The following is a 22630-nucleotide window of genomic DNA, read 5'->3' on the forward strand; positions in this document are numbered from 1 at the left end:
TGGCACACACCTGGCACCTCAGCACACCTGACAGGTGGGAAGGAGAGCCACGTGGCTGGAGAGTGACCAGGAGGCCCAGGGGAGAGGGGTTGCCCGGCGAGGGCCCTGATTTCGTGATGGGAGGCCTGTTAGGTTTTGAGCGGGGATGACAGGATCTGACTTACATTCTAGGGCCACTCACGGGGACAAAACGGTGTGGCTGTGAGGTGGCAAAAGCACGTAAGGGGGGGCACCCTGGGCCTCAGCCCTGCAGGTGCTGGGGCAGGACAAGAGAGGAGCTGGTCCCAGCCGGTCAGGGGTTCTGGTCCCGCACAAAGTTCGGTGAGTAACCTGCCCCGAGAAGAGGGATGTGCTGAGACATGCGCCTTGCTCTGGGATTTTAATCTTTCCCTCCAGGCTCCTTCTGCGTCTGTCTTTAGGAAGGTTCTCCAAGAGGTCGGCCTCATGCTCACGCACATCCCGTTTTCTCGCGACCCGAATGTTCTGATTAACCCAGCCTGGGCGGTGTTCTCATCGGTGAGCGCCGCGGGAGGGTCAGACCCCTGTGCCCCGCCGCCCCCAGGGCCCCCCCACGCTCTCGCTGACCTACAGATTACAGAGACCAGCGGACAGCACACAGGTCTTCAGGACTGCCCGCCTGGGCCGCGGACCTGCCCCAGAGCTCCGCGTGCGCCCCGTCCGGGCGCAAGGGTCCCCAGGGCTGGGCCGGTGCGTCCCATCACCGGGCACCTCGCCTGGGGCCAGGTCCCTCCTGGACATCTGAACTAAGCACCGGCCGCTCCACCCTCTCGGGCTGGGGCGGGGAGCCCGCGGCAGCCAGTCCCGGCCCCCCCGGGCCAGCCCGGGACCCCTGCGCCGGGCTGGGGGCTGGCGTCCAGCGCCGCGCGCAGCGCGCGAGGGCAGCTCGCCCGGGGCCCGTCCAGGCCGCCGCTCGGGCGGCGAGCGCGTGCGGGGCGCGGAGGCGAGGCGTGCGGGGCGGCAGGTGCGGCGCGAGCGGACGGGGAGCGCGCGGGCCCGGCCGCCGCGGGGCCGCCGCCGACGTGGGCAGCCTGGGCCGGGCGGGGCGCGCGGGCGCCTTCTGCAGCCGCCCGCGTGGTGCTGCGCGGCGCCCGCGCCGGGAAACAGGAGGCCGCTGGGCCGGAAGCCCCGCCCGCGCGCGCGCGCGCCTGTCCCCGCCCGCCCGGTGGAGCGGCTGCTGGCGCGGCGCGGCGCGGCTCGGCACGGCGGCGCCCGGCGCAGGCGAGCGGGCGGAGCAGCGGACGGCGCCCCGGCCGCCCCAGGCGCCGGGCTCGCGGCGGAGCGCGCCGGACTCGTCGGGGCCCGCGGCCGCCGCGCCGTTCAATGGGCAGCTCGCACTTGCTCAACAAGGGCCTGCCGCTCGGTAAGGCCGCGCGCGCGCATTTCCGGCCGCGGGGGCGGGGCGGCGGGCGGCGGGCGGGGCCGCCGCTTTGTGTGCGAGTGCGCGTGCGCGCCGGCGTCCGCGCGCCGCCGGCCTGGGGGCGGGGCCGGGGCGGGGCCGGGCGGGGAGCGCGGGGCCCGGGCGCGGGCGGCTGCGCGCGAGTGCGCGTGCGCCGGCGCCGCCCTCACGCCGGCCGCCCGCGCAGGTGACACAAAGGGGCGCGGGCCCTGGCCCCTCGGACCCGGCGCGCCGCCCGCCGCGGGCATCCGGGCCCCGCGCCCCTAGCCCCGGGCCTGTCAGGTGCCCCGGCCCTGCCTCTCCCAGACCCGCGGTGCCCGGCTTCCCAGGCCTCGGTTGTCCGGCCCCCCCGACCTCAGATCTCGGGTGCCCCTCCCCAGACCTCCGATCCCGGGTGTCCCCTCCCCCAGACCTCAGACCCCGGGTGTCCCCTCCCCAGACCTCAGACCCCGGGTGTCCCCTCCCCCAGACCTCAGACCCCGGGTGTCCCCTCCCCCAGACCTCAGATCCCGGGTGTCCCCTCCCCCAGGCCTCCGATCCCGGGTGTCCCCTCCCCAGACCTCCGATCCCGGGTGTCCCCTCCCCAGGCCTCCGATCCCGGGTGTCCCCTCCCCAGACCTCCGATCCCGGGTGTCCCCTCCCCAGACCTCCGATCCCGGGTGTCCCTCCCCCAGACCTCCGATCCCGGGTGTCCCCTCCCCCAGGCCTCCGGTCCCGGGTGTCCCCTCCCCAGGCCTCCGATCCCGGGTGTCCCCTCCCCAGGCCTCCGATCCCGGGTGTCCCCTCCCCAGGCCTCCGATCCCGGGTGTCCCCTCCCCAGACCTCCGATCCCGGGTGTCCCTCCCCCAGACCTCAGGTCCCGGGTGTCCCTCCCCAGACCTGGTTGTCCCGAGGCCTGGACCTGAGGTTCCCAGACCCCCATGTCCCCTCCGCCCAGCCCTCGGGCGTCCTGCCCTCAGATCTCGGGTGTCCGGCCCCCGGGGAGATCCCGGACCAGGGCCTGGCCGGGGTCGCAGCCCTCAGCGCCGGGCCGTGCCCCTCGCTTCCCGTCGTGGCTGCGCCCGGGCGTCGGTGGCCTGGGCATGTCGCTCACTTGAGTGGCACAGACGAGATGAAGGGCGAGCACCGGCTCAGGGGGAGGGTGACCGCGCTCGGCCCGCCGGCCTGTGGGCCGCAGGGGCTGTTCCAGAGCCGGCTGTGCTGCCGGGGGGGGGTGTTTTGTCCACATCTGAAAATGCATAAAATTACAGTGTCCAGCTGAGGGGCAGCCCTGCAGCCCTGCGGCCGCCCGCCCTGCCCACGGAACTCAGCAGGCCGCCGGCCGCAGCCCCTTCCCGGAGCGGCCTCTTTCCACCTTAATAATTCAGAGCGCTGGGCCCCGTCCTGTTTGCCACCAGGCGCCTTCCCCTCGTGTCTGCATCAGACGCAAGGGCTCTAGGCCACACTGGGGACCTGAGCCTGGGACCAGGTGGGACGCCCCTGGGCGGGGGGCCTGAGGCAGCCTGCTCTCCGCCCGGCTGTCAGTGGCCATCTTGCACCCTCTGTAGCCCTTGGCGGCGCCCAGCGCCCAGGCTGGGGCCTCCTCCAGGGAGGGGCGTGGAGGGTGCGGCAGGGAGGGCCCCTCCGCCCGGAGGGTCTGCGGCTCCCTCTCCACTGCCCTTCCCTGTGCCCTTGGAGGCTGTGGATGGGGCTCTGGCCCTTGGGAGGGAGGGGCCACCGCCACACCTGAGCCAGCAGGTGGAGGCTGGAGCTTTCTTTGGCGGGGTGCCTGGCCCTGCCCTCTGCCTGCCTGCTGAGAAACCAGGGTGCCTGAGAACTGGCCTTTAAGCTGGCAGTTCCTGGAGCAGCCGGAACCGGCCAGGAGCCAGACCCCTTCACAGCGATGACCTCTGCGATTGGTTAGGGTTTCAGCAGGCTCACCCTTCTCTTGGGGGGAGTGGGCACCGCCATGGAGAGGGGAACAGGATGGCTTTCGTTCTGGTGTGCTGAACCAGCCCTCACCCGCTCCCACCCCTAGGGCTAGGGTCGGGCTCCTCCTGAGGGCCAACGGCCTGGACAGTGCGCCTTCTCTCTCTTCCCCAGGACTACCCCACCCTCTCTTCAGGGTAGCACCTTCATTTGTATAGAAATACACAGCAGGGAGCTGGGCATCTGGGCCCCTGAGGGGAACTGCAGCCCATCCCCCCTGCGTGGTGGCATCCCAGAGATCCTGTCATGTAGTAAGTGTCCCCAGATGTCTCCCTGAGCAACCCCAGACACAGACCAGCAGGAGAGGGTTCAGAGGTGGGTCTGCCTCAGCTCCCCACCAGCCCATTGGCCGGTGATGCTTGTTGGGGCCTTTTTTGGGGGCCAGCTGGCTGCATCCAGAGCATTGGGCCCTTGATGGGACTTCTCTGCTGACGGCTTTTCACCTGCTGAGTTTCCTGTGTGAGCAGCATCGGGGCGATGCCCACCAGCAATGTCCACAAGTGATGCCATCTGCTTGTTGGTGCTCTTATGCATTTGGTCGGTAGCTGGTGCTGTGGTCATGGTGGTCAAAGGCATGGCGCTGTGAGGCTTTTATCCTGGGACAGCTCTCCTAGAGGACCCAGTTTCCCTCTCCTGGTGGCATGGAGGACCCTTGCTGGGCCGGGTCCTGGCCCTCACTCTGTGAAGACACGTGGCTCAAAGCCTTGGGTGGCCCTGGCATTGCCATCTACTCGGTGGAGAAGGGTGATGACCTGGTGGGACTGGAACCTGGGGTGGTTTGGAAGAAATCCCAGCTGGTCTGGCTGGTGGGGGGCGGGGGCCAGTGCTGCAGCCCGAGGGGAGCCCTCCGGACCCCCAGGTGTGGACTGTGGCCTGTTGTAGGTCGGCTCGGTGTCCACGGTGATTTGTTAGGCACTGTCTGTGGCAGAGGTTGTGACTCTGGCTGGCTGGCCCTTAACCACAAGGTTTTTCTGAGTCCGACTTGAGAGTCCTGTGGTGTGTCCCTGCAGCAGCTATAACATGTTGGGGGGGGGGGGGCAGTTGCTGCCCCAGTGTTTTTTCCATGAGCATGAAGTTCTCACTTCCAGGGTCTGGGGGGGTGCGGTTACTGAGGCTGGGGAAGAAGCAGGACGTTCGGGGCTGAGTTCTGGGTGAACTGCAAGGAGCGACGGACCTGCTGCGATTGGTCTGGGGGCTCAGCGCCTCCTGTAACCCCAGAGTGTGCCAGCTGCAGCCTCAGGCCCCACCTGAGACAGCTGTGTGACACCCACACTGGCCAGAGCTGTCCTGGTCATCCTCCTGTATTCCTTCCTCTTCCTCCATTTCCTTTAAAATAAATGACTTCAGGCCATTTTCAGACTTGCCGGGAAATGAGGGAGATGGTGGGTGGTGTGTCCCCTGCACAGGCCCCTTGTTGGTGTCCTACTAGTGTGGTGCTGGCATCACAATTAAAGACCCTGCCGTGCCTCTTGTCCTGGTCGGGCCAGCTCATGGGTGCCGCGTGGTGAGCACAGGGCACAAGCATGTCACCTGCCCGTCCTGGAGTTCTGTGTGGGACGCCTGGCACATGCCTGCAGCTCTGTCACCTGGCTGAGTCACTGGATGCAGGTGTGTGGATGGTGTCACAAGTCCCTGGAGGACCAGATCTGGCCATGTGATGGGGGTCAGCAGGTGCGTGTCAGGGTGGTTGTGAGAATTCACTCCCCACGTGCTTTCTGAACGCCAGAGCCCTGTGTGTGGGACGCCTGCCAGGTGCAGAGGTGGGTGCACACAGACACCCCTGTCCTGGGAGTGCCGACAGAGGTGAACACTGGGGACTGGAAGGAGGTGAGGCTGGGAGCCTGGGAGTTTCAAGTACTGAGAGTGCAGGTGCAGCCTGGCAGGTGCAGTCCCCCTCCCCAGGTTCAGCCTGGGCAGATGTAGCCTCAGCAGGTGCAGCCCACAGGCAGGTGCAGCCCAGGGCAGGTGAAGGCACTCTGACAGCCCCCCTCCCACCCAGTCCATCTGTGCAGTGGGAGTGTGGGTGAGGGTAGTTCAGCTTTGCTGTGAGTTGGTGGGAGACTGGATGGGTCGGCCTGACCAGGTCGGCCTCACACCTAAAAGCCCTGGGCACCCTAATGCAATGTGAGTGAGGTGACCCATTCATGCTCCCCGCTGGCCCCTGTTGCTGAGGGGACTGAGTCACTGCCCTGGAAGGTGTCCTGGGGAACTGGCCACCTACTCCCCAATGTGGACTCCTGAACCAGGGTCACCAAGGGGGCTGGGGCCATCCCAGCCACCTAACGAAGGGGACACACAGGCCCTCAGAGCCACTCCTGGGTCTGGAACCATTGGCCAGCTGTTGACGGAGCAGAGCTTCTTTTTGAAATTGTTTTCACAGAAAAATTGATGGGCACAGGAGACCACAGGGCGCGATGCCCGAGCTCCCAAGGGGCCTGGTTCACCTCCCAGGGCTGAGAGGACATGGGACCTGTGCACAGTGCCAGCTGTCATGCGTGGGGCTGAGTCCTGGGCCCCACGAGGGCAGGGCCCCATCCTGGCCATCAGGCGTGTAGCCCATGTGCAGGACGCTACTCACTGGTGACAGCCAAGGTGACCCCGGGAGGGGCCGCTGCCTTTTGGAATAGGCTAGTGGCAACTCTGGGAATCTCGGGAATGAGAAGTGAAGGAATTAGTTCGACTTGGGCTGCAGGCCTTTGGGGTCTATGGAAGTCACATCACAGGAGGGAACTCAGCGCAGGCCTGTGCCCACCCACCCACCCCCAGCGTTCGAGTTTGCTGCTGGGACGCTTAGGCCTAGGGGCCCAGAGGAAGCCCTGCTGGGCGAGCTGAGACCTGGGGGCTGGTTCAATTGCTGTTGACCATCAGCTGACCTGAGGCAGGTGTCCTTGGGGCACCTGGCATCCTCCGGTGGCCTGTGTCCTTGGGCGGCCTGTGTCCTTGGGTGCCTGCGTCAGGCGGCCTGTGTCCTGTGTCCTGGGGGACGGTGCGCTGCCCCAGGCCCCTGCCCACCCCCACCCCCCCACGCTGTCCCTGGGCTCCTCCTGTGGAGATCCAGTGGAGGGTGAAGCTGCCTTGTTGTCCCATCCTGACCCACTGCCACCTGCTGACCGCTGGTCAGGGGCCTGAGGACTCTCCCTGAGGGCCCCCGAGGGCTCTTTGGCCTATTGCCCTGTCCCAAAGCAGTCCCCGGGCGTTCGTGTCCTGGTTTGTGGGGTGATAGCTGCTGTGCTGTGGCTCACTGAACACTTTGTGAAATGCAGTTAAAGGAGGTCCGTCATTTGCAACGGAAAACGTTCAATGTCCCAAACGTTCAGTGTCCTGTGTTCTGTGTTTTTGGAATGCGCACTTCACAGAGTTGAGGGCCAGGTGGCTGTGAGTCTGTCGAGAGCTCAGGAGGCGGGTCCCTCCTGTGATGAGTCCTTCACATTGGAGCCGCTGTCCATGTGGAGTGGGTGTGGCGGGGGACGGGTGCCTCTGACCTGGGCAGGGTGTGGCATGCCCCTTCCTGGCCAGCTGGGAAAGCCCCTGCCCGCCCTGGCCCGCCTGCCCCATGGAGAGCCTGTTCCGGCCCTGGCTGCTGTCCCTGTCCTGCCCTTGGGAAGAGCTGCGCAGCACTGGGGGAGCTGTACCTGCGTCGAGTGCTGGTCCTGGGAAGGCTTCCCTGGGCTCGCATGTGGGAAGCAGGAAACTGGCGTCCCTGTCAGGTCTGCACCTGCAGCCCCTCCAGGGCGGCCTTGCAGGAAGTCACAGAGCTAGAAGCTTCCAGAATGGGCTGCAGACCTGCTCCCAGTGCCTTCTCTGGCTCGTGGACACTGGGGGCGTCTGGGTGGGGACAGAGCCCTTGGGGTCCCGAGGACATGGAGGGGACGGGATGTTGGTGCTGGACCTGTAGGGCAGGCACCTCGCTGTGTCTCTGTCCTGGCCATGTCCCTGCGGTCACTCCCACGCCAGGGCAGGGCCCCAGGTTCCAGGCTGGCCCCAGGTTCCAGGCCAGCCCCAGCCTTGCTGCTGTGGGCATGGGGTCGCGTGAGAAGCTCTGCCCTCGTGGACGTGCTGGAGTCTGAGTTCTGGTTAACCCTCGATGGCATTTTAACGTGTCTCTTGTGTTTAATTTTTAGTCAGACTTTGAGCCCGGTGCAGGCTTCAGTGGCTGCTGTGGATCGAGAGCCTAGGAGCTTTGGTTCGAGACAATTACAGACGTGGGATGAGCATCCAGTGACAGGACGCGGTTCTGCCTGGGGATTCTGAAGATAGAACGCGTTGAAAAGTCGAATTCATGGTCGTGGAAGCTGAGCCCATTTTAGGCAATGTCAGGTTGGTAGGGGGCAGGAGTGCTGGCAGTGAACCCTTCCCCCGCCACCACCAGGAGGCGCTGCACCTGGGAGAGTCCTCTGGCGCCGTCCGAGGCTGGCACACTCTGCGTGCCGTGGGTTAGGGGGTGAGGCTGCCCTCACCCAAGCGAGGTTTCCTGGTGTTGGATAGAGCCCAGTGGCCCTTGTTTGCTGCTGCCAAGAGGAGTCGAGGGAGGTGGGTGCTCAGTCAGGCCCCGTGTGCGGCAGTGAGGTGGGTCCTGGGGGCCAGATGGAGGCCCGCAGTCCCTGCTGGCTACCCAGCCCACAGGTCACATTTGCTCTGGTCGTGCTGTGAACTCGGTGCTGGGTTAGGATCTCGCTGCCAAGACCTGTTCCTGCACCAACTGCGCAGTTGCAGTTGCCCCCCCCCCCCGCCTCCCCTTCAACATCCCCCCCCCCCCCCCCCCGGCAGGGCCCTCGGTGAGGAGCCCTGACACTGAGCTAGGGCAGCCCCTTGGTGGGATTTCCGTCTGCTTCTCCTGAGTCGCGGTGTCCTGGTCTTCGGCAGAGGTTCCCCTTGGGTCCCAGCTGGGGCTTCCAGCACCCTGCACCCTTGCCTGCCTGCGTCAGGTCCCTGGCAGGAGGTTCTGGCTCTGCCACCTGCTCTGTGCCCGCGGCCACCAAGGACCATGCGCTTGGTCAGGTGGTTGTGTCGATTGGTTTATTTACTGGAAACGAAAGTAGGCACTTGTCAAGTCACTTAAAAGTAACGGGGACGAACCTGATTCATGCTGGGATAAAAGGTGGCTGCTCTTCTGGTAGAGCCAGGGAGGCCAGGCGTGGTCCCGTTCCTTAGCTCTGCTGTTGGGCGGGCAGGCGGGCGGGCCTGGGCACAGCGGTCTGGCCTTGCAGACCCCACACTGAGGGCCACTGGCTTGTGGGTCTCAGCATCTCCGCATCTTTGCTGTTCTCGAAGGCAGTCGGTCAGCAGCGCACTAGTGGGAGGAGTGGCCGTGACAGGCGGTTTGGGCAGTGGGGGTCTAGCATGGTCACCCTGCTTCTGGCTTCGCATCCTGAGCCTGGCAGCTGCCCCGCGCCCTGGCCTGTGGGGGGGCCCCAGTGAGTCTGCGAGGCCGTGTGGTGACAGGGTGGGTGGGGCCCAGCATGGCGGGGGCATCTGTGACACCCGTGTCCACCTTGGTCCAGAGTGAGGTGTAGCTGCCTCATATCCGGAAGAAGCTGTTTTTCGTACCTCTGAGCTGTCCCGTGTAGGGAGGTCCTGCTGCACTGTTGTGTTCACCCTTTCTGCCTCGGCACTCTCTAGCCTGGTCACCTGTAGCAGGGAGGTGATGCCCTGGGGGACGTCCCTGTCGGGGTTTGGGGCAGCTGGGCTGCAGCCTGAGGCAGAGAAGAAACATGGGGCACCCCCAGGCTTGGAGTGTCCCAGTGCCACACGGTGTCGACCCTGCAGGGCTGCAGGGACCCGCCCTTCCCCCCCAGGCTGTCTCTGCGCCCTGCCCCCTGCGCTAGTGCCGGTCACCACTGGCCTGTGTCCTTGTGGCGTCAGTAGCTGTCGCAAACACCGGGCTGTCTTTCACTTTTCCTACGGGTTTTTCACTTACATTTGATGGGGGTCCAGTGACTGGATGTTGCGTGCGCTCATCCCCGGGTCCGCAGTGTCGGGTGGTAGGGCCAGCAGGGCAGTGGGTGTCCTGGGGCCAACGTTGGGGAGGCTGAGCTGCCCCGTCTGTCGTTTGCAGGTGTCCGACCTCCGATCATGAACGGGCCCCTGCACCCCCGGCCCCTGGTGGCACTGCTGGATGGCCGGGACTGCACGGTGGAGATGCCCATCCTGAAGGACGTGGCCACAGTGGCCTTCTGTGATGCGCAGTCCACGCAGGAGATCCACGAGAAGGTAACAGCACAGCGGTGCTTGGGTGGGGGAAGGCGGGTGGGATCGGAGCTGCCAACCAGGCAGGACCTGGCAGGTTCAGTGGACAACAGGGCACCCGGCGCTGTCCAGAATGGAGACGGGATTTACTCTGCGGCTTCTTGAGTCACCTCCATTACCACCAGTTTTCCCCAGAAAGTGGAGCCTGGGGAAGTGGCCGCAGCATCCAGGTCCCCAGCAGCCTGCAGGTGGGTGGTGGCAGCTGGTGGCAGCTGTCAGCACTGTGTCTGCTCGGGGTCACGGGGTCCCCACGATGGGAAGTGCATTAACCTGGTTTTCTGTTTGTAGTCTCGGCCGACTAAGTCCTTCAGAGCAGCCTTTCCACTGAGACGGGGGAGGGGAGCTGGACAGTTTAGAAACCCGGCAGCCTTCAAGAGCCAGTGGGTCTGGAGAGGCCCGAGCCTGCACGGGGCAGCCTGCCGTGTGGGAAGAGGCGGCTGAGGGCTGAGGCGGCTTTGGCACCCTTGCCGAGATGGGGCCATGCCGACTGCCCCTGGTCTGGGTGAGACCCTGGAGAAGCACGAACTGGAACCCAGCACTCACTGAGCCTTGAACTTGGGTTGTCGGCCACGCTGTGCCACCTGTCCCAGCAAATGGTGCCATCCTCTCAGGAGGGACGCTGTTGGCCCAGGCCTCGTCATTTCTGTGAGTCGTTTGTAGTGCTGTGTCTGTCCATAATCAAGGGTAACCAGGCATGGAGGAGACAGAAGCTGAGCAAAAACCTGGATCCTCAGGACAGCCACGGCCAAAGGAGAGCGAAGTGTGACGTTTGACAAGGAACTGATGACTGAAGGGGCACCGCAGACACGGGCAAACACTTTAGAAGATCGAGACCTGGAAAGAGCAAAGCTGAAAGTGAGAATTCAGTGGGTAGGATGGAGACAGGACGGGGGACCTGAGGGGCCGTGGTGTGGAGTCCACATGCTTCTCACAGAGTCTTGGAACTGCGGGGGTGTAGGGGGTGGCCAGAAGCAACGTCCGCCCAGGTGCCGGCTGACAGTTCCCAGAGCTGACGGACACGATGCAGGCGGGAGGACAGTGCCGCGTGGACAGAGCCTCCCACTGCGGTCCTGGAGGACACCTGTGGTTCCTGCAAGGCTGGGCACGTGCCTGTCTCGCCCACACAGTCACAAGTTTGGTGTTTATCCCAGAGAAACACACTCACGTCCACAGAAGAGCCTGCGTGTGGAGCTTCTCAGCAGCCTCGCTCCTGGTGTCTGGGCCCAGAGAGACTCGGACGCCGTCCCCCGTGTGGGGGACACAGTAAAGGGAACCAGCTGCTGATCAGTCCACTGCTGACCGGGTGCGTGGCCTGAGGCCACGGTGCTGGGGGCAGGGTGATGTCTAAGGGTCGTGTGGGTGGATGCCGGTCACTCTCTGGTGACAAGATGATGGTGGTGGGGACTCGCGTGACTGAGGATCTGACAGCAGTGTCTGTGCTGCTGGCAGCCCTGCCCTGCGTCCATGGTGGCTGCTTGAGGGACAGGTGGTAAAATCACACGGAGCTGGGCGCGTGCGCACGTGCGGCACAGAAACTGGGGCAGTGGGTGAGGTGCAGTGTCCTGGTCGTGTGCGAGGTTGTCCCTGAGGGAGCTGGCAAGGGGACATGGGAACCTTCTACAATTTTGGCAATTTCTTGTGAGCCTTAAACTATATCAAACTAAGAAATTTCTTTAAAAAGTATATGGAACAGAAAAGAGTCCTGCAGGTAGAAATTTTTAAAGATCGTAGGGAGTATTAAAACAGGTTTTCCCGATAAATTTGACTACAAAACAGGTGGATTCTTCTAAAATCGTAATTTAGGAAAACCACCTCAGGGAGCTACCACGTGAGCGCGTGAACAGCCACCAGGGAGGGCAGGGACAGGGCCCTCAGCATGACAGCCCGCTGCCCCGCCCCCGGCAGAGGACAGATGGCACCCCTCTGCCCTCGACCGCCCGGCCTCCCTGAAGCACAGCTGCCGGCCGGTGTGCTGGGACTGCTGAGCAGTGTCCTCAGACCTGAAGACTCCTGCCTGGGCAGCAAGCACTGCTCAGCGAGACATGGACCAGCCTGCCCCAGGACGAGCTTAGCAATTAAAAATGTGTGGAAACTACGTTTAGTGGGAAAGTTGGAAGACACAGTCCAGAGAACCCCAGAAGAAAAATGGAAAGGAAGGAGGGGCCCGCAGACCCCTGAGCTCTGTGCCCCAAGTCCCCTCAGGTGTGTCCCCTTCCCAGTGGACACACGGTCCTGGGCAAGCACTTCCTTCCCCAAGCTTTGCCCCCAGGGGGGGCCGAGTGACCAAGTCCAGCCAGGGAGAGGAGAGCGGACTTCGTGCGCAAAGCTCCTTCCCTCCTTCTGGAAACCAGACGTGATGGCTGGATCCTCGGCAGCCACCTGGAACAGGAGGGAGCCATGCATTGGGGCTGGCACGGGACAAGTCAGAAACCCAGGACCCTGGTGGCTGTGGAGCTGATGGCTCCCTGGGCCCCGTCTGCAGGCTTTGGCGTGGGAGGGAAACAGCCTGCCTCATGTGCCACTGGCTCGGGGATTCCGTCTCGTCACAGCCGGCTGGGAGCCGACATCATCTCAGTGCTTTGGAAGGAGAGACTGCAGTCATCCCCACAATACGGTGAAGGAAACCTCAGAGCTAACAGAGACTCCAGCTTCCCTGCCACCAACCTGGGACACTCCACCGTGGCACGTTCAGGTTTACCAGTGCCGGTGGGTGTTGCCTACGGAGACAAGAGCCAGCCCAGCCCACGGTGGGTGTGCAGAGCTTTGGGAGAGCGGTTTCCAGCCAGGACTGCACCAGGTGGGCTGCAGGTGCTGCGGCAGAGGCAGGTTTCCTTTACTCTGGGGAAGGTCCTTAGAGACGCCCCCTGTGGACTGAGAGGCGACCCTGGGAAAGGAGAACCAGGACACCGTGCTTCCACCAGGGGCCGGCAGGGGGCGCCGTCCCCCCTCCGGGAGAGCCCGCCGGCCTGGAGCCGGCCCGCGCCCAGGGGCCTTTTGCCTGCGCGGGCGAGGCGATCAGTGGTGAAGAGTCCAGTCCCGGGAGCAAGGTGCTGGGTGGTGTCAGAAATGAGATAAAAATCTAGGGGAAACGCAGACGTGGGCTTTGTAGTGGGTGGTGGGGCGGCTGCTGGGCAGGCGGCCTCCGTGCTGAGTGGACAGGACAGGAGCCGGAAACAGCCCCCTTCCTGGGGGGCCCAGGGACATGGAAATGGCTTTCAGTCTGTGGACAAAGGACTGGCGAGCCCTGGAGTCACGCCCGAGGGGTCCCATGCCCACGGGGTGCGAGTGGGAAGCGCAGGTGGGGGAGAGGGGTCTGATTGGGTGGCAGGGCGATAGTACCTGCAGAGGCGCTGCCTTGAGACGGTGGAGACGGAGGGCCTGCGGGGCGCAGGGCTGACGCTAACAGTCGGATGGTGCCCAGGTCCACAGGAAGGACAGGCCGGCAGAAAATGGGCAGGAGGCAAACGCAGCATCTGCGAGAAGCAGGTGACGCCCACCCCAGGCACTCAGGGACCCTATGCTGGGGAACACAAGGGGCCGTGGCCCGAGGCAGCTGGGCACTTGGAAGTGGACACACACCATGGTTTTGACGGCACTTCCTGGGCCGGCTGACAGCCCCCCCAACCTCAGGGACAGACTGTCCTGGGGCTCCCTCCAGACTTCCCCTGGGAGGTTGATGTGATACCCAGGGGTGTTGCGGCCACTTTGCAACCACAAAAGGGAATATGGGAGCCTGCAAGGAGAGTGGACCTGGAGGCCAGACGGTGTGGCTGTGGTGGCCCTGGCCCAGGGATCTCTGGACAGAACTGACACTGCAGTGGGCTCTCATCTGCATCTGAGCGTGGCCTCCCTGCTACAGGGTGTGGGGGCAGGGGAGTGGCTTTGAGCAGTGTCTCAATCCTAATTCTTTTTTTTTTTTTTTAATACGTCTTTATTGATTTCAGAGAGAGGGAGAGAGAGGGAGAGAGAGAGAAACATCAATGATGACAGAGTCATTGATCGACTGCCTCCTGCATGCCCCCGACTGGGGATCGAGCCCGCAGCCCGGGCATGTGCCCTGACCGGGACTTGAACCCCGATTGCCTGGATCCTAGGTTGATGCTCAACCGCTGAGCCACGCCCGGCTGGCCCAATCCTAATTCTGAGCACTTCACTGGTACAGATATGCTAGAGAAACAACTAGGACAGGAAAAAAGAATTTCCCAAGAAACGTGGGCGAGTCACATTCAGAAATGCAAATTAAAGCTAAAACCATAGACACCAGTTTACCATCCATCCCATTCCCCATTTTATTTTACTTTTACTTATCTATTTATAAATGTCTTTATTGATTTCAGAGAGAGGAAGGGAGAAGGAGGGAGGGAGGGAGGGAGGGAAACATCCATGATGAGAGTCATTGATGGGCTGCCTCCTGCACGCCCCCGACTGGGGATGGAGCCTGCGACCCGGGCGTGTGCCCTGACCGGGAATCGAACCGTGATCTCTCGGATCCTAGGTCGATGCTCAGCCGCTGAGCCACGCCAGCCAGGCTCACACTCACCATTTTAAACAGTGCCCAGCACTTCATGGTAGGTGCCTGGGGTCAGTCCCCTGGTGTGGCTGCAGCCCACCCTCTAGTTTGCGTTTCTAAGGGTGGATGTCAAGGAAATGAGCACAGACTGGAGGCAGCTGAGCACCCGACAGTGGGAGCCTGTCGACCCCCTGGACTGTCCTTGCTGGGATGGGGCACGGGTGATACTGCACAGGCTGGAGGCTTTACTGCCACAGTAAGTGCTTGGGATTAAAACGAGATGCCGCCCGCGCACAAGCTGTGCTTCCAGGGCCTGTCGGTCTGGCCGCCTCCACGTGCTCATCCCAGCGAGGGGCCCACGTGTGTCCCACCCAGGCCAGCACCGGACCTCTCTGGTGCTGTTCCCTCCATGACCCGTCTCTGAGGCCGGGGCTGCTGCTCCTCAGGCGTGATCGATGTGTCCACCTCTCCGGCTGTACCTGCCCACAGTGGACACCCACAGATCTGCCCAGTTGACTCGCCCCCAGGGCCCTTCCTCACCAGCTCTGTGGCTACCCCACCAGTCCTTACAGCACAGGAGTCCAGAGCGGTCTTCCTGAGGTCCCACCGGCCCAGCCCTCCCCCATCCCCTGCACCCCGTGGCCCTCGCCATGCCCACTGCCTAAGCCATGTCCACTTTCTGTCCACCTCCCCACACCCTCCTGTTTAGGTCCCTCTGCCCCTCATGGGCACTGGCAGCTACTCTGCGGTCACACAGTGCTCCTCCCCCTCCTACACCCAGTCCAGTCCTGGCACCAGAGGTCTGTGCCCGGCCGCCTAATGCCTCCCCCCGGCCACACAGCTACCCAGCAGCTGCCCTGCCTCCAGGAGTGGGTCCCGGGTCCTCAGCGCAGGAGTGGAGGCAGGGCCACTCCCTCCATGTCAGAGTCCAGGCCAGCCGGCGCCTGCAGGTCCTGGGCCCAGGCCCCTGCCCGGCCACCCAGCCATCTCCGTCTGGCCCTGTCAGAGTGGCGCCCAGGGCGGCGTCCTCTAGGCCACCGCGGGGAAAATGATTCTGGCTGGCCGTATGTCCAGCCGCAGCGGAGGCTGTTGCTCTGGGGGAGGAGGCAGGCAGGTGGCAGCACTGCATCCGACACCTGGGAACCGCCGCGTGCTCACTAACGGGCCCAAGGTCTGGGCCTCTCTGGCTGGGACAGGCTTCTCCCTGCTTTTTCCTCACACGTGGTGCCTGGGCGTCGTCGGGCTGTGCGCAGTGGGTCTCGGCCTCCCTGTGCTGGGCACCGAGGGTCAGCACAGCCCATGGCTGGCCTCCCTTCCCATCCAGGAGACCCAGGGTCAGCACAGGAGGCTCTGGGGAGGGGCAGACAGCAGCCACGGTCCATCGGCCCTGCGCTCAGCGGCGGGTGTCCTCAGTTACACGGCCACTGCCGTGTTCTTCAGGGAAGGACAAGCCCGTCCCCCAGTGACGACGCCCCTGGATGGCACCGTGCCTCCCGCCCTCCCGCCCTTCCTGGCGGCAGTCTGTCAGGGGCCCGGGTCCTTCCATTCCACAGTGGGGCTGGGGTTCCAGACACATGTCCTCCCAACGCCTGGCATTTCCCAGCTACTTAGTGTCTGGTGCCCACACCTGCCCTTGGTGCGTTTTCTTTGTGCCCTTCTGTGCTGGTGGCAGGGGGTAGGGGGACAGGGACCCCTGGTTTCCTTGATGAGCTGAGTTGCCAGGTCAGGTCGGGGCTTCCAACCCCAGAAAGCCTGCAGCGCACACGGGAGGCTGCAGGACCTTCGCCACCCCAGCCAGGGCTGGGCTTGGGGGCAGTGTTTCCATGTGGCCTCATTTTGGGTGGCCGGAGTCGGGACCACAGGGCAGCAGGCGCCTCCACCCTGGGCCCGGTGGCTGGCCTGGGGCACTGACGGTGCTGTCCTCCCGCAGGTGCTGAACGAGGCAGTGGGCGCGCTCATGTATCACACCATCACGCTGACCCGCGAGGACCTGGAGAAGTTCAAAGCCCTCCGGATAATCGTCCGGATCGGCAGTGGCTTCGACAACATTGACATCAAGTCAGCCGGGGACTTAGGTAAGACGTCCCCTTCTCCATGCGGCGTCCTGGTGTGTCCCTGGCGCGACTTTGCCTCGTTCCTGTTGTAGTTGGTCCGCTTCGCAGTCGGCATCCTGCCACTGCCTCTGGCGTGGCTGACGGTGACCCAGGAGCTGGCACCGTGGGGCCGCAGCGTCGGGCCCCACGGTTCCCTTGCGGGCCACGGTCACGGCAGCCTTCCTCAGCCTGGCCGGGCATGTGTCCTGGCGGTGGGCAGCCGGCACTCCAGCCTCAGCTTCCCACACTCCCGGGGCCCAGGGAAGGAAGGGACGTCAGCTCCAGCCGGCGGCTAGCACATCCTTGGGTTTCACACGGCCCTGCCCAGCAGGCACAGTGGAGAGGCCGTGTGTTGTGACTTAGGACGTGCTTGAGTGTGCACACGTGACTACATACATATACACGTGTACATGTGCACACGTGTGACGCACTGAAGCAGTGTCACACAGCCAGCTGTACCGTGCTAGGCATCTGCTGTCTCCTCGGTGCTGTGCCGCCTCTCCCCAGCCCAGGGGGCGAGGCCACGCCCGGGCCGGCTGCAGCGGTGGCTGGGGTCTCTCGCCTGGCGTTGGCCCCCCGCGCGCTTGGGGAACGAGGTCAGAGCAGCCGAGGGTTTGACCTCACGTCCTGGGGCCGCTGTTGCCATGCGATCCCCTCGTGCCCACTGCAGACACGGTCCTGGGTAGTGCCTCCAGGAAGGCCCTGCGGTGTGGGGCTGCGGCCCGGACACTGGCCGAGCCGGGCGTCCTCAGGGCCTCGTGCCTGTGCAGAGTCTGCCCGTTTCACCACGTCACAGGCTGGGCTCTGTCCTGCAGCCAGGGACAGTCTGGGGCCCCACGCTGTCATCCCCTCGGCCCTCGCAGGTGGGGCCGCGGAAGTCCCAGGGACCTGTCCTGCCCTCTCAGTGGGCGGCAGCTTGGTTCCTGTTGGGTCTCCCTGTGCCCCCCCATCCTGCCTTTCACAGGGAGCCGGGGTGCAGCCCTTCCTGGGTCCTCATGCAGCCGTTTGTGCGCCAGGCCCCAGCCTGGCCACCAGGTGCCTCCTCATTGCAGAGACAGTCATGCAGGTGTCGGGGACAAGGGTGAAAGGGGCCAGGGCTCAGAAGGAAGGGGGGGCGCAGGTTCCTTGGGGCAGGAGCCCAGGGGCAGCGTCAGCTCAGGGTGGGAGCCAACCCGTGTGCGCCAGGGCTGCGCAGAGAACTGGGGACCAAGGCTCGGCCTGGAGAAGCCTGAGCTGGCTCCCTTTCCAGGGTCACTCTATTGCTGGGTGACCTCTGCTGAGGGGACCGGGCAGGGGCTGGGAGGATGGGGGGTATGGGAGCGTGGGGAGTGGGAGGAGGGCCATGAGGAGCTTTGGGGGGATGGGAAGATGGGGGCCACCATTGGCCTGGGGAGCCCAGGAAGACAATAGAGACAGACCTGTAGGTGTGGGTGACTGTGGGGCTGGCTCTGGATTCTATCCTGACCACGACCCCTTCCTGGAAGGTTGAGGGGCAGATGGTCCAGCGAGGGCAGAACCAGGTATGACATCTGCCCAGGTGGCCGGTCGTCCTGTCCCCTCCCTGTCTACCCAGTGGGCCTGTGAGCAGCTTTTCCACATGGCCTGGAGCACGTACCTACGCTTGTCTTGTAGTCTACTGGTGGCCTGGGGACATGTCCTCGGCCTTTCACAGTGGAGCAGCAGGGTGCCGTGGTGACCGCCAGGCGTGTCTTGTGTCCCCAGGCATCGCTGTCTGCAATGTGCCGGCGGCGTCCGTGGAGGAGACGGCCGACTCCACCATGTGCCACATCCTCAACCTGTACCGCAGGACCACCTGGCTGCACCAGGCGCTGCGGGAGGGCACGCGGGTCCAGAGCGTCGAGCAGATCCGGGAGGTGGCTTCCGGAGCAGCCAGGATCCGTGGGGAAACTTTGGGCATCATCGGACTGGGTGAGTTAGCTCTGCCTTTACCTTCCGTGATGAGGGCACCTCCGACCCAGGGACAGCGTGGGGTGGAGGGGACTCGGCCACAGAGGCTGTGCTGGCCTCCATGTGCTCAGGAGCACCAGGCAGGCCACACGCACAGACGTCACACAGGTGCCTACAGGTCACGCACATGCCCACACACATGGTCCACCCTGCTGTCCTCCCCCGCCTGTGGCGATGACTGAGTGGATATGGCCTTTAGGTGAGGGCCAGTGGCCCTGGGGTCCCTTTCCCATTTTGCCCATCAGGGCTTGTCACCAACAGCTGCCATGGGTAGAGGAAAGTGCCCACCCCCTGCCACACAGTCCTTCCTTCATGCACCCACTGGCTCAGTGGCAGGTGGCTGTCCAGGGTCCAGCACACACACGGAGCAGGCCTGACCACAGTCCCACCCCAAGTACTGTCCCCTCGTGCCTTGTGTCCACTGAGCATCCATCTGTGCTTCCTGCAGGCTGCCCCCAGCCCCCGCTCAGCCGGCTGGGGGTCCTGTGGCTACTGACTTGGTGGCCCCACGCTCAGTATTAGGGGACAGAAGCCCTGGAGCCCAGAGTCTGCTCCCACTCTGAGTGTGTGCCTAGGCAGCGAGGGGCCCTGGCCGAGGTGACGCCAGTCTCCCATAGGTCGCGTGGGGCAGGCGGTGGCGCTGAGGGCCAAGGCCTTTGGCTTCAACGTGCTCTTCTATGACCCCTACCTGTCGGACGGCACGGAGCGGGCGCTGGGGCTGCAGAGGGTGAGCACCCTGCAGGACCTGCTGTTCCACAGTGACTGCGTGACCCTGCACTGTGGCCTCAACGAGCACAACCACCACCTCATCAACGACTTCACCGTCAAGCAGGTGGGGCCCGGGGTCAGAGGTTGTGGCCCGGGCGGCGGGGTGCCCGCTCTGGCCAGCACAAGGCACACTTGGTGAGACAGGAGGGCTCTGCTGGCTGTCTCTCCTCAACCAAGGTCCCCCCTGGTCCCAGGGCTGTGTCTGGGGCCTGGGCCAGCTCCCTTCCCCTCCCGTGGCCGAGCTCCTGGTTCTGCTCAGAAGCCAGCCGCACAGACTGCTTTGGACTGTCCCCCAGAAGCTCCTAGGCTGTGTGCTTGTGGCAAAGGCAGAGCCGCTCAGCTTCAAGTTCTCAGCAAATGGGATGGACACAGTGACCGAGGGCCTTTGGGTTGCCCTAGGGTTGAGGTTTACATCACAGCCGAGGTGCTGGCACTGGGCAGCTGGCATGGGGCTTGCAGCACACATGCTCACCCATGTTTCCTGAGCTGCCCTGTGTCCCGCAGGAGCTGGAACCAGGGCCACTTCCCACAGTGGTGGAGTGGGGCCCACACAGGCCCTGCGCCCTCAGCCAGACCAGGGGAACCAGGACCGTGAGGCCTTCCCTGGCAGAGCCTGCAGCCTGGGAGGCCTGGCTGGGAAGTGCCCGCGTATGCCATCCCTGTTGCCCTCCTCCAGCCAGGGGACAGCAGGAGGCATGTGTTGACGGGCTCTTGGCATTGTTTGGTATCTTCCAGATGAGACAAGGGGCCTTTCTGGTGAACACAGCCCGGGGTGGCCTGGTGGATGAGAAGGCGCTGGCCCAGGCCCTGAAGGAGGGGCGGATACGCGGTGCAGCCCTGGACGTGCACGAGTCAGAACCCTTTAGGTGACTCCTGGCAGCGCTTTGGGGGTCCCGAGACAGCACCTCTCCCTGGCCGGGCTCTCACTCACCCAGGCTCACACCCCGCCCACCAGCCAGCATCAGCACCCAGGAAGTGAGGCCCCAGTGCCCACATGCATGTCCAGGCTGCAGCCTCCAGCAGCTGACCATCCAAGGGCAGGGCGTAATTGGGCTCCGTGTCCAGCCCATGATCCTGCTCCAGGACCTTCCCCCAGGGCCTGGCCAAGTCTCAACAGGCAGGTGGCCAGCATGTGGGCCAGGACAACTCAGTGCCCTGTACCTGCTGGAGAGGGGGCAGGGCTCAGATATGCGCTTCATGCCCAGTGCCCAGGGCACCATGTTGATGGGTTGCCAGGTATGCAAGGCTGTTGGCCCCCATGTGGTAGTGTCCAGAGGCCCCACAGCTGAGAAACTAGTCTGGGGCAGGAGGCCAGCCCTGGTGGGTCTTCCACCTGGAAATGGTGGTGACAGGAGGGCCTGGGGTCTGAGAGTGGAAGCTCCCGGGGCCAGGGCCCCCTGCAGGGGTGGCCATGGCAGCGTTCCCTCCAGGTGAGGCCCCTCCCGCTGCTGTCAGGAGCCGTGGGCAGGGGTGACCATCCTGGGGCCCCACTGGGTCTGACGGAGGGGTGGGTGCCTGGGCATGGCACTGACCTGCAGTGTGCTGTCCTAGCTTCAGCCAGGGCCCCCTGAAGGATGCCCCCAACCTGATCTGCACCCCCCACGCGGCCTGGTATAGTGAGCAGGCGTCCATCGAGATGCGCGAGGAGGCAGCCCGGGAGATCCGGAGAGCCATCACAGGTGGGCGGGGTGGGCGCCAGCAGGCCCAGGGCCCCTCTGAGGCTTTCAGAGGTGAGCACCCACCATGTGGCGGGGGGCACCCCCACCTCTCACTCACTCAGCCAGGTCCGGCCTGGGCTGGCCCTGGGCTGGGAGGAGAGACCCGCCCTGGGCGGAGGTCATGGCCGAGGCTGAGGAGGTCGGCCCTGGTCTCCTCTGGTCCAGCATGTGCGGCTCAGGCCCCTCTCTTATGTCCTGTTTATGACCCTCGTTTGCTGTCATGCACCAGGGGCTTCAGCTTGTGTGACACTCATAAACCTGGCCTGGGCCCCGCTGCTGCTCTCTGAAGTCCCCAGGCCTAGCAGATGGGGTGGGGGCACCAGCAAGCTGAGGGCACCGAGCTGTGAGGGTGACTCTGCCAGACCGGCGGGACCCTGTGTTCTCGACTGAGCCACCACACTCCTGGGGTCCCCTCAGTGGCAGTTGTTTAACACGGATGCTGTCCTTGCCGTGTCCCCTGCATCAACAGGCCGGATTCCCGACAGCCTGAAGAACTGTGTCAACAAGGACCACCTGACAGCTGCCACCCACTGGGCCAGCATGGACCCAGCTGTTGTGCACCCTGAGCTCAATGGGGCCGCCTACAGGTGAGTGGGCAGGTGGGGACAGCGGGCCAGGGGGACATGGGAGGTCCCCATGATGACTCTGGGTGGGACTGAGGCCCAGCCAGGGGCTCTGGATGTTTGTGCTCCCATGGGCCCCAGAGAACACAGAAGGTCCAGGTCTGGGTAGGGGTGGCCTTCAGGCCTGGTGGAAAGGAGACCCTCTGGGTGGAGGCCATCCTGGGAGCAGGGGCCTGGCTGTGGTGGGGGGAGGCCAGAGCGGGGCCCTCTCAGCAGGCAGCCTTGGGGAGCAGCTCCCTGCCCTGCCACTGGTCTCATGAGTCCTCCCTCTTCCCAGCAGGTACCCCCCAGGTGTGGTGGGTGTGGCTCCCAGCGGCATCCCGGCCGCAGTTGAAGGCATTGTCCCCAGCGCCATGTCCCTGTCCCACGGCCTGCCCCCAGTGTCCCACCCGCCCCACGCCCCTTCTCCTGGCCAAACCGTCAAGCCCGAGGCGGATAGAGACCATCCGAGTGACCAGTTGTAGCGTGGAGGGGCGGAGCTCTGCAGCCTCGGTGCCAGCACCCGGCCTTGGGCAGGCGCCTGCGGAGGAGGCGCCCTTGGGTGGCGGCGGCGCTCCAGAGACTGTCCAGGCGGCGGCCGCGGTGGCGCCGGCCTCCCCCCGTTGACTAGTCCCGTCCTGAGGGCCCGCGCTGCCCGTGTTCCCTGCGTCCTGGTTAAGCAAGAGAAGTTAGTAGTTGTTCTATCACGAATGTCCCGTCTGTGTGCAGCCTTTAGAACGTCGCCAAGGATTTGTTTGCTTAGCTGTCAACACCCAGCCCCGAGGCGGCCAGGCCGCTCAGCCCCCTGCCCGGCGGAGCAGGCCCAGTGGGCCGCTGGCGAACTTCTCAGGACTACGAATCCTTCCCGTTTTTCTTTTACGCCACACAGTGCATTGTTTTTTCTACCTGCTTGTCTTATTTTTAGAATAATTTAGAAAAACAAAACAGGCTGTTTTTCCTAATTTTGGCATGACCCCCCCTGTTCCAAATGACGGCACCGCGCGGCTGGGGAGGCGGGAGCGCTCGGCGCGCTCGGCCGGGGCGCCGGGGGTGCCGTCCTGCTGATGTGGTAGGCTAGCAATATTTTGGTTAAAATCATGTTTGTGACTGTAACCATTTGTATGAATTATTTTAAAGAAATAAAAGTCCCAGAAAGAGCCGGCACACCCAGCCTCTGTGTTTCAGTGGCTTTCTCTCACGGGACCCTGGTGGGACTCAGGGCTGGAGCGGGCAGCCCTGGGGACGCGGGCAGCGGCCGTGGTCCCCACGCTCGCGTGGGATGAGGGAGGGAGGGAGGGGAGCCACTGCTGCCTGGGAGCCGGAGTGGTCTGAGCACCAGC

At 64.3% G+C, this 22630-nt stretch overlaps 1 protein-coding gene across 3 annotated transcripts; it reads left to right on the forward strand.

Moving 5' to 3' along the window:
* The first annotated feature begins 1272 nt into the window (after positions 1-1272).
* CTBP1 (C-terminal binding protein 1) lies at positions 1273-22325 on the forward strand. 3 transcript variants are annotated; one of them, XM_087828697.1, is made up of 10 exons: positions 1295-1381; positions 7507-7702; positions 9441-9595; positions 16072-16216; positions 17957-18163; positions 18820-19034; positions 19706-19836; positions 20522-20649; positions 21158-21275; positions 21589-22325. In XM_087828697.1, exons 2-10 carry the CDS (start codon positions 7696-7698, stop codon positions 21773-21775), a joined length of 1293 nt encoding a protein of 430 aa, XP_087684823.1. In that variant the 5' UTR covers positions 1295-1381; positions 7507-7695; the 3' UTR covers positions 21776-22325. The 3 variants fall into 3 exon arrangements, with proteins under 3 accessions (XP_087684811.1, XP_087684818.1, XP_087684823.1); XM_087828685.1 differs by lacking the exon at positions 7507-7702 and having other exon boundaries at positions 1273-1381; XM_087828692.1 differs by lacking the exon at positions 7507-7702 and having other exon boundaries at positions 1273-1381; positions 21592-22325.
* Positions 22326-22630: the final 305 nt, after the last annotated feature.

Source organism: Miniopterus natalensis, chromosome 1 (assembly GCF_054644295.1).
Source record: "Miniopterus natalensis isolate mMinNat1 chromosome 1, mMinNat1.hap1, whole genome shotgun sequence".
Classification (NCBI taxonomy): Eukaryota; Metazoa; Chordata; class Mammalia; order Chiroptera; family Miniopteridae; genus Miniopterus; species Miniopterus natalensis.

Bases quoted from the DNA above. Each gene is read 5' to 3' on its own strand.
- CTBP1 (XM_087828685.1), top strand. From the start codon at position 1,342: ATGGGCAGCTCGCACTTGCTCAACAAGGGCCTGCCGCTCG. The intron at 19,837-20,521 runs GTGACTCCTGGC...GTGCTGTCCTAG, and splicing joins CACGAGTCAGAACCCTTTAG to CTTCAGCCAGGGCCCCCTGA. The intron at 21,276-21,588 runs GTGAGTGGGCAG...CCCTCTTCCCAG, and splicing joins CTCAATGGGGCCGCCTACAG to CAGGTACCCCCCAGGTGTGG.